The following is an 11127-nucleotide window of genomic DNA, read 5'->3' as shown; positions in this document are numbered from 1 at the left end:
AGGCACTCTGCGGCTTGAATGGCCTTGGGCAGGGTATCTACCCATTGTATTTGCAGTTCCATACGAGCATGAGGTTTTAAACCTTCTATGAATGCGAACAGTTTGTCTTTGTCTCCCATATCCCGTATGTTTAGCATGAGTGCGGAGAATTCACGCACGTAGTCCCGCACCGACCTGGTGTGTCCGAGTTCACGCAACTTTCTCCGTGCATCGTATTCCACATTTTCGGGGAAGAACTGCAGGCGTATGGCGGCCTTCAGTTATGCCCATGTCTGGAGAGTATCTTCAGCAGCCCTGATGGCTTCGTACTTGACTCGCCACCAGAGTTTTGCATCGCCTTGAAGATACATGGCAGCAGTTGCTACCTTCTTGGATTCCTCCAACTGTCCAACGGCATCGAAGTATTGTTCGATGTCGAAGATGAAGTTTTCCACTTCTTTAGCATCCCGGGCTTCGTTGTATGGATTGGGCTCCGGAATTTTCAGCTTTTGTGGCATGGGGGCAATGTTCATGGCAACCCTGATGTGGTTTTCACCTCCTTTGAGCAGGCTTTGAAGGGCAGCATTGACAATATTGAGCTGGCCTGTCAAGTTGTCTATGGTTTGCTGCATGACGGTCAGTCTGTCTGCCTCTAGTTCCCGATGGGCTAAATCCTCGGCACGCTCCTATTGGAGGTCCTCGAATTTGCCATGAATTTTGGATGCCTCGACGGCAGCCGTTTCCCGATCTTCCTCAGAGTCGTGACTGATGTTTGCTATGTCAATTTCTGCCTGCCGCATTCTGCGGTCCAGGTCGTCTAACCTTTACACTAGGCTGGCTTTTAGATCAGGCAATGTATCCACGATGGGCCATAATACGTCAACCGTCTGTTCTAGGGTCGTGATGCGATCCCCGTAATTCACCATGGTCAGAAATAGTTATGATGATGGCAATGAGTTCCCTCGTCCGATGTCGAGCCTAGGCTCTGATACCAACTGTTACGCGGCGCCTTCCTGAAGTTCCTTGGAAGGGCGACGTAAGGCGAAGCAACCGATGTCAGTGCGGTTGCTATGCGCCAACTGAGGTCCTCGCCATACGCTAGACTAGATTGTCAGTGCCGTACGGGAAAACCAATGTCGTGAGCAATTGAACAGCGGAAAATGAGCAATTGATGATGAAAGCTGATGATTGTATTGATGATGATGATGAAAGCTATTACAAGATGTAATGCGGTGTCGGGGGAGAGAGACACCAGTACAGAGAATTGTTTGAATGCTTGAATGTTTGAATGCTTTGGTCCCCCTTAATAATGCTTAAAAAAAATAAACCAAAGTTACATGAGTTGACCTAAGAAAGCTATAGAAGTACACTGAAAATGAATGAAGTAAAACTACTCTATAATTACAATGAAAAGGACTTAGTCTTCTATGAAAGCAAGTCCGATGGTAGCAACTTTGTCTTGAGCAACAGGGTATGCGCGCGCATTGCTGTGGGCGCGTGCGACACTATTTGGATCTGCCAGCGCTGGTGCTTGGCATTGGATCTGCGTGTGGGGCACTGTCTGTGCTTGCGGCGCTTTTGGCAACATGATGGTTTGTGTGCACGGCATTATCAGTGCGCGTGGCACTGATGGCATTCGCCAGCCACTGGGTGCTGACACTGATTATCGGTGGGGCGACAGAGGCGCATGTGCGCTTGTCACTTGGCGCTGCCGAGACCACGGGGCCGACCGTGGCGCTAGGCGTTGGGAGGCTTACCGAGATGCCACGGGGCATGTCCAAGAGGTCATGGGTCGATGATGGAAAGCAACCCAAGACATTACTTATGGAATATTGAAGTTTCAAGTGCATTTTCGTATTGAAAGGGTAGAACCACAAAAAAATTACGAAATTCATATTTTCATCATTTTCCTCTGAGCATTGAAGTAGGAGGCGACTCTGAGCATTTTCCTGTTATAATGGGTCTACACCAAGGTTCTGCGCTCAGTCCATTCTTATTCGCCCTAGTGATGGACGCGTTAACACACCATATTTAAGGGGATGTGCCATGGTACATGCTATTCGCCGATGACATAGTTCTAATTGATGAGTCACGAGCCGGTGTTAACGAGAGGCTAGAGGTTTGGAGACAGACTCTTGAGTCTAAGGGTTTCAAGCTGAGCAGGACGAAGACATAATACCTGGAGTGTAAGTTCAGCGCTGAGCCAAAAGAAGTGGGCGTGGATGTGAGGCTTGATTCGCAGGTCATCCCGAGTAGAGGCAGCTTCAAGTACCTTGGTTCGGTTATCCGGGGGGAGGGGAGATCGACGAGGATGTCACACACCGTATTGGGGTAGGATGGATGAAGTGGAGGTTAACATCTGGAGTCCTATGTGACAAGAGAGTGCCACCGATACTCAAAGGTAAGTTTTATAAAGCGGTGGTTAGACCGGCCATAATGTATGGGACTGAGTGTTGGCCTGTTAAGAACTCACATATCCAGAAGATGAAAGTAGCAGAAATAAGGATGTTGCGGTGGATGTACGGGCACTCTAAGATAGATAAGATTAGGAATGATGATATTCGGGAGAAGGTACATGTGGCTCCTATTGATGACAAGATGCGGGAAGCGAGGCTTAGATGGTTCGGACATGTTCAGAGGAAAAGCCCAGATGCTCCGGTACGGAGGTGTGAGTAGCTGGTTACGGAGGGCACGAGAAGAGGTAGAGGGCGACCTAAGAAGTATTGGGGAGAGGTGATCATGCAGGATATGGCGAGGCTCCAGATTTTCGAGGACATGACACTTGATAGGAAGATGTGGAGGTCGAGTATTAGGGTTGTAGGTTAGGAGATAGTTGAGTCGTGCCTTACTTCGTAACATGGTGGGACTAGCCATGTAGGGTTTTTTTTCTAAGATAACTAGTGGGAATGTTGTGGCTTACTATTTCTCTTTTCAGTGCAGGTCCTATTTACTAGCTATCGCTTTTGCTTTACATCTTTCTTCTAGATTTCATGAGGTTCCTATTTTTCTTATGACTGTTGTGGTGATACTAATATTTACTAATATTGTCTCCCTTTACTTTGCATCTTTCTTCTGGATTTCATGGTGTTCCTATTTATCCTATGATTGTTGTTGTGATACTAATATTGTCTCCCTTTTTTCCCCTTTTGTCTTTTTATTTTTTTTGAGCCGAGGGTCTTTCGGACAGCCTCTCTACTCCTTCGGGGTAGGGGTAAGGTCTGCGTACACACTACCCTCTCCAGACCCCATTAGTAGGATTTTACTGGGTTGTTGTTGTTGTTGTTGTATATTTTCATCAAACTAATAAAAACAAGATATGCATTTTTTATATCGATTAAACATAATTAATGATACTGTATATATTTTTATTTTAATATGTAACTCAGAAAGTTAAATTATTTAATAAGAAACTTACACAAATGTCCCAAATAAGTCTCAACTTACCAATCTCTAGCCATTAGTCATAGACTTACCAAAATTAGCCAAGCACATATAAAAATTGAAAAACCAAATTAATACGGTTCTTTCTCTCAAAGAACCACATGTAAAAATTACCTTCCATATTTTTAAGCGTGATTAGCAACATTAGGTGCAAGACGGAAAGGAAATTTTATGGATGAGGTAGCAAATAAGGTGATGAAATACAAAAATAAAATACAATATTCTAAAAATCTAAGCAAAAAAGGAACTTTTTCAATGGATATAGTTGAAATTCATTTAAAACATATAGATAGGTCAATGTACAAAATTTGAGGAAGATTGGAGGTGATTTGGACTGGTTTTGTATCAAAATTCGTAATTAAATCGAGTTCAAAAAATTCTTCTACGACACAATTTATCAAACATGTATTACGCATGTATCTCACACACAGGTATACATGGATATACATGTAATACACAATTGATACGAATATGATACATATGTGATACATAAATGATACACAACGTGATACACATATCATTTTTTTTTCATGTTCAGTTTTTACTTCGAATTTTCAATTCAAACCACCTCAAAACTTCACAAAATCATCCCAAAACTAATATTCAAGCTCCTTAAGATGTACCCAATCTATTCTAATAACACCCACTCAAAAGAAAGCAAAAATCTGATATTTTTTGCTACAAATAGCTAATTGGCTAATATTAATAATATTTTATGAATTGGTCAATTTTTGTAATGAGCTACTTATAAATGGACATAGCTGGTAGTTTCTCTTATTTAATTTGATACAATGATCATTAAGTATTTCTCATAGTATAATCTCATTTTGAAGTTCTTAAAATAAAGGGCTCTTTTAAACTTTTGAGAAATGTATATTTTTAAGAGTTTTTTACACGCTTGATCCTTTTTTAACTATTATTTAAAAAAAATAGCATCATTTATTATTTATTCCACAAAGAGCACTTTTTTATTATTAGCATATTATAAAAATTAAACTCAATATTTAATAAGTTAACTGACTCACTAATCACGGGAAGTACTTTTTTGTCCATCTCCATTCTCCCTTTCTAACATTCATCTTCTTCACTCTACTTTTGAAAATCTGATGCATATGTGAATGCCACCTAAATTCAAGATGTATTGATTTATACGTCTTTTATACTTTGTATATCAAGTATCACTTTAATTCAAAATGTATTTTTATGTATATGATTTTTGTATATTTATTTGTGAAGTCCCATCTTATTTTAAGATGTATTTTTAATGTATATTTTATATGTCAAGTGCCATTTTAATTCAGGATGTATTTTTTATAGTTTTTTTTTTGTATATTTATATGCCATCTTAATTAAATTTAAGACATATTTTTTTATGTATATTTCACATGTCTAAGTGTCATCTTAATTGAAGATGTATTTTTATGTATATTTTTTTTATATTTTATATGTGTTAATTCAATGTATATTTTTTTATATATATATATATATTGTGTATATTAACATATATTATTATCGAAATAAGATCTTTATGTTAAGAAATGAAGAAAGAAGGAAGAGAAAAACTTAAAGAAAGATAATTAAAAAGAAAACGAATGGAGAAAATTTATAATATATATACATACTTGGGCAGAAAACAAAATTATGAAGATGAAGAAAATGAAGGAAAGCTAATAGATAAAGAGAAAAAAAAGGCATGATTTTTGTACAAAGAATTAATGACTTTCCATTCAAATTGCTTATGTTTAGGGATTAATAATTAATATTTCTATTTTAATAGAATTGTGTGCCATAAATATAAATATTTTTTTGCCACAACTATAATATTAAATTTCATGCTAAAAATTTATTATATTTTTTTAAAACTGTGACAGTTATTTAAAGTTCCCTGTAAAATTGGCCGGTGTGTTGGGCTGGTTCTTGGTTACGTCAAAGGTCCAGTCCAGCATATTCCAAAGAGGAGTCCAGTCCAATTGTCCATCATTTTCTCTTTTCTTTTTCCTGGAGTATATACCTTTTTATTTTTTATTTTTTATTTTTATTCCAAATCTTTTTGTGAGAAAAATGGAGGGGAAAACGGAGAAGGAAAACAAGAGTGTGAAGAAGAAAGCATGCGATGTGGAGGCTCTGAAGAAGTGTTTGGAAGAAAATAAAGGCGACTATTTGAAATGCCAGTCTCATATTGAAGCTTTTAAGTCATCTTGCTCTATCAACAACCCTAATTCTTCTTCAGAATACCCCCCAAAGCTCAGCTCCGGTTCGGATTCCGATCCTATGATTATAACTTCTTGAAATTTGATACTGACAGCTTTCGTTAACTTCTTGTTTCATTAGAATGTTGGTAATTATTAGCTATGGGTGCACTATTGGAAAAGCTTATTCTTTGTCGTTGATAAAGTTGGTCAAGTTGCAAGCTTGAATGCAAAGAGATTGGTTTTCTATGAAAATTAGAGCTTTTTTTTACTGTGTTGGGATAATAGTGAAGGTTTGATTTACTGTGAAAGAAGAGTCTTTCAATTCCAATTGCTGTTGATAAGTATTTGTGCCCATGGTCAGTTTATTTCACAAATACTAATGCCTCAGGTTTTTGCTTGTAACCGAGTCTAGTTGTAATCCTTGGCTTTGCCAACTGGTGGAACCAGGAATTGCAACAGGGGGATTAGAATAATGCAAAACTTGCAGTGTGTGTGAAGGCACTTAGCTATCAAGTGGATTCAAAAATTATTTTATATAAAAAAAAAATTGTTCTTGCCCTATTTGCACGGTGTAACTTTTCGATGAAGGGGATTCAGTTGAACCCCATTCAGTACACTGCACCACTGTCTGCCAACACATATTGGTCTAAGACTTGAACGCATTCGTAAGGCTCTAATATGAGTTTCCTGCAAGATTTACCTTTTGGAAAGAAAGTAATAGGATTTTCAGAGGGTTGATAAATCTTGCTCAGGGTGCAAAGTAACATTGTTACTCCAAAACTGGTACGTCCAGCAAAAGCTTCTCAGTTGCTGATTAGTCATTTATGATTCAAACATATTAACCCATTCAGAAATTAGCAATCTTAATGAAAACAAAAGTGGAGGGGTGCAATTGTTTTGTTTGCTCATAGATTAGGTGTTATATATTGGTTATGCTGTTTTATTGGCTTATCCAAGAATCATTGCTCTCCCAGTACCTAGATTCCTAGTTATAAAGCTTAAATTATTGTGGTTACTACGGATGAAAAGCAAGTAAAAGTTGTGCTTGAAAAAATTGATGAGGAGAGGTGTGGTTTACAAAGTATTGATTGCTTGATCCCTTCTTTGCCATAACTAATTCGATTTATGTCTTTTCTATGCTCACATTTTATGTGAAGGGAGTATTCACTCAAGTTGCTGTTTAAAATAGTGAGTTCAAATTTGGATCACTAGTTAGTTGCTTGCCAACTTGGGTTGGGAGTTTCTGATGATTGTCAGATAAGTTCAATAATTGCTGCAGGTTTAGTCCTTGATGCTTCTCAGTGCTGTTCCTTATAAATTATAGTCACTATCCTGTATAATGTCACTTGTCACATGGACTTGGGTGTAAGATGCATGCATCTTTGTTGGATTTATGGATATTTAATGGCAATTTGGGGACAGAAAATGCTGCTTACTCTTAACTTTCAAGTGGGCACATTATTTAGGACCTGAATAAATGATATATCCCTTTACAACACTCTGGGCTTTTAGATGGCGGTTCACGCAAATATGATATCAGATCAGAGTAGGTCAAGAGCTCGAGTCTTACCACCACCCATCGACGAAATACTTCACATGGTTGTTCCACATAAATTTTAATAAAACGGCCTTGAGAAGGCACGTTGTTGACCTAAATAAACAAATAAATAAAAGTGTCTGAGGTAAGTAAGGTATATGAAGAAAAAGCCTATTGAATGGAAGTGACGAAAGATATTTTTAAATGAGATGATTCACTCAACTCGATATAGTCCCATATCCAGTAATATAATACACTAATTGCCATGTGTATACCAGATGGGAATTGTCCATAGCTGCAAGTGTTGCATGTATCACAAGGTAATTTTTTCTTCAACAGAAAAGTCCATAAAGCATAGATCCGTGGACAGTTGGAGACTTGTTGCAGTTCAATATCTGAATCTCCAATGGTGTCTATTAAATTTCTCTATAGTCCATGGAAAGTAACGATCTATGGAGCAAAAATGAGAAAAATAAAAGTATCACAAAACCCCAATTGGCTTGGATTTGTTTGCTACTTCAGCTCACTTACGGCCAAAAATAATTTAGCTAGCTTTCGTATGTCCAGTATTTTTCTTGTTCTCTTATCTAAGCAGATTGGAATCTTTCTGGGTTCAGCTGCCAGGGGCTAGTGCTTTTTCTTTAATGTTGTATTGTTTTTTTTTGTTTCCTTTTGTATAGCTGCCACTGTTGTCATTAAAACTATGATTAGGAGCATTTGTGTATTTGACAAAACTATATACTTGCATGTAATGAGAGTGTAATTTACACTTAATTCTCACTTCACCATTGCAACTGATTTCACTTTATCTAGAAAAAAATGACATTTTACTTGTTAAAAAGCTGCGCCTTCAGAAAGGCAATAGTATAAAATTGACAAGTGATGTATATCTAAGAAAAATGCTTTCATGTAATGGAGTATTCAAATGCGTATAATCATTTTACCTTCCCTTTGCAGTTGTAGAGGACCTCAGATAAGCAACTTGAATGAAGATTGGAAGACCAAAACCCTGTCTTCTGCTGCTAGCAGTGATAAAGCCAAAAAGAAGATTCTAAGTACAATTCACTGCCTTGTTTGTAAAATTGCACAACTAAGTCTATAGGTTTCTCATCTTTTTAATTTCTTCAGCTTTAACCTGTTTCCACATATTCAGTGATTCCAGAAATGTGGTTTGTGGTAAGTAAGGAAGAGAGGGAAATAAGTGATGTTGGATGGCAATTATAGATTTTGCATGGCTTTAGCATGTTATGCGTTTACTTACATCATATCAAATGTGAATTCCCCATATTTGTCTATTAGTCCCTCAATTCCTTGATAAGTTGCCAGAAAAAATGGTCTTTATTTTCTTTCTGAAGATGCAGAAACTTTGGATTTGATCAAAATATATGTAAAACTATGCCATCACCAAAAGTCAATCATGTTTCCTTGCTGGAGTAAAGGAACAAACAAGTATAGAATGTGTCATCATGCATTGACCAATCCCAAACTTTCAAGGGTGAGGGAGGAACCGGGACCAGCTCTTTTTATTTTTTCCTATTTCTCTCTCAAGTGTTTTAGGTTTTAAATTTATATGTGTGGAGAAAACAAAGGCACAATGTCCTCGGTTGCATATAAATTATGCTTTGCTTAATTGTCGTGCTTTTTTTGTCAGAGTAATGAATATGAGAGAATAAGACAAATCAATAGAATTAGACTTGCGCCCCTCTCCCATCTTTAAAAGATTTACTGCAAAATAAGGCGAGAGTCCGCTCCATATAAAAATTAGCAAGGTCAAAAGCAGTAGCGACAAATAGAGAGAGGCTGAAACATTTGACTCCCCTGCCCAAGTCTTCACATCTATAAATAGGCCAGGGTCTCTATAATCATGGTTAAACGATATAATATTCTTACTTTAATTTATACTACTCTTTAGGTTAAATTGTTTAATTTGATATAAATATCGAGTGCGAGTAAGTATGGCTTGATATTGAAGAATCTAAGCTTGAGAACCAACAACACAGCCGTTTTGACCAGCACAGCTCCATCATTTGTGCCCGCTGTTGCCTAATTGCTTACAGAGTCTTAAATTCATTCTCCACTTTCATTGACCTTCTTAAAATAAAGGAGAGCTGTAAGGAATGGGAAGAAGAGTTGGCAAACACTAAACAGAAATTGTCAAACCTTAATAAATTGGTGAATGTCCATAGTAGCTTGCAAAATATTAATTTAAGTTCAAGTTAACATTCTTTATATCCTGCATAATTATTTATTTCCATTTCTCTGGAGGATTACTGGTTTACACATCTATTTTGTCCTCATCCCTAAATATATATATAATGTAGGAGTAATTGAGATTCTTGTGACTCATTCTATTACATAAGTTTATTTACACAGTTAACTAAACTGAAGGATGCATGCATTTCTTTTACCTTAGTACTGTTTCCAACTGAAGAAACTAACTTATCTATCTGCTGTTCATTACTTGTTGAGCATGTCTGAATCTCAGACTTCTGTAAAACTTCCCATTTTCGACATCTCGAGGCCTTTTGGTTCATCTTCTCTTAAGTCCCTTTCTTTAGCTTGTAAAGAATGGGGTTTCTTTCACATCCACAACCATGGAATTCCCAAAGATTTATCCAGACAACTTCATTTCGTTTCCAAACAGACTTTCAGTTTTCCTTCTGATGTAAAGCTGAAAGCTGGACCCTTGTCAAATATAAGAACCTACACTCCCCATTTCATTGCTTCCCCTTTCTTTGAGAGTCTGAGGGTGTCCGGACCTGACTTCTTTGCCTCTGCACAAAGCACTTGCCATGCCCTCATCAACCAGCCAATTCCCGAATTCAGGTAAAACAAAAAAAAAATACAACATCTTTTCTTTTTATTTTATTTTATTTATAATGGTGATGCCGGGGCTAGCTGACATGCATCTCGACTATTCATCCGCTACATGCTACCTTACACTAGCATAGGTACCGGGTAACTTTGTCCATTAAAGCTTTGGCAGATGGGTTTGTCTCGGCTTGGACTTGGCCCTTGGTTTTCGTGTGCTTCATTGAGCGCAAGGCCACACCGTTGAATGCACTTATCGCTACATTTTTATTTTAAGTTTTTGTTATTGTGCTTTATGGTCCAGAAGAATCTTTTTCTTCTCTTGTATACATCACAAACTGGTTTAAGATTGTTTGTCACATGAATTGTCTCTCTGGTAAGAATTTAGCTATTCCCTTATTGTTTTAAAATTTTCTTATGTCCCCTAGTCATGCAATGGAGGAGTATGGGAGCAAAATGGAGAAACTGTGCAAAAGCATTGTTGAGGTCATACTGATGAGCTTAGGCCCTGAATTTGAGCAGAAATTTGCATCTGAATTCAAGAATTGTCATGGCTATCTAAGAGTAAACAACTACACTCCACCCGAATTCACGACAAATGTACAAGAGGAAGAAGAAGTTGAAGGGCTAGGGATGCACACTGATATGAGCTGCATAACAATAGTGTATCAAGACGAAGTTGGTGGTCTTCAAGTTAGATCCAAAGAAGGTAAGTGGATGGACATTGATCCTTGTCAAGACACTCTTGTTGTGAATGTTGGTGATCTTTTGCAGGCTTGGAGTAATGGGAAATTAAGGTCATCTGAGCACAGAGTTGTCCTAAAAGAGCCTGTAAGTCGATTTTCCATTGCTTTCTTTTGGTGTTTTGAAGATGACAAACTGATTGCTGCTCCCAAAGAGATTGTTCGTAGCGAAAATTTGAGGGTCTATAAGCCTTTTCTTTGTGCTGATTATTTGAAATTTAGAGAAAGCAATGAGAAAGGCAAGTTTGAGAAAGTTGGTTTCACAGTAAAACATTTCGCAGGTAAATAATTACTATCTTCATTATAGCATTCTCTTCTTCCCATTGATGCGTCTCCAGGTGATAACAATATTTTTAGTTATTGGCAGCTGAATTTGTCCTTCTTCTTTTTCAATGTCTTAAGTTATGGTTTACTTTGTATCTTA

The 11127-nt window shown here is 37.4% G+C and overlaps 1 protein-coding gene across 1 annotated transcript; it reads left to right on the top strand.

Annotated features, from left to right (window-relative positions):
• Window positions 1-5322: 5322 nt before the first annotated feature.
• LOC104112613 (gibberellin 20-oxidase-like protein) lies at window positions 5323-11010 on the top strand. Its single transcript, XM_009622586.4, has 3 exons — window positions 5323-5674; window positions 8107-9975; window positions 10389-11010. Exons 2-3 carry the CDS (start codon window positions 9620-9622, stop codon window positions 10990-10992), a joined length of 960 nt encoding a protein of 319 aa, XP_009620881.1. The 5' UTR covers window positions 5323-5674; window positions 8107-9619; the 3' UTR covers window positions 10993-11010.
• Window positions 11011-11127: the final 117 nt, after the last annotated feature.

Source organism: Nicotiana tomentosiformis, chromosome 3, assembly GCF_000390325.3.
Source record: "Nicotiana tomentosiformis chromosome 3, ASM39032v3, whole genome shotgun sequence".
In the NCBI taxonomy this organism is placed as follows: Eukaryota; Viridiplantae; Streptophyta; class Magnoliopsida; order Solanales; family Solanaceae; genus Nicotiana; species Nicotiana tomentosiformis.
Note: the sequence above shows the minus strand (reverse complement) of the source record. Positions and strands in the feature narration are given on the sequence as shown.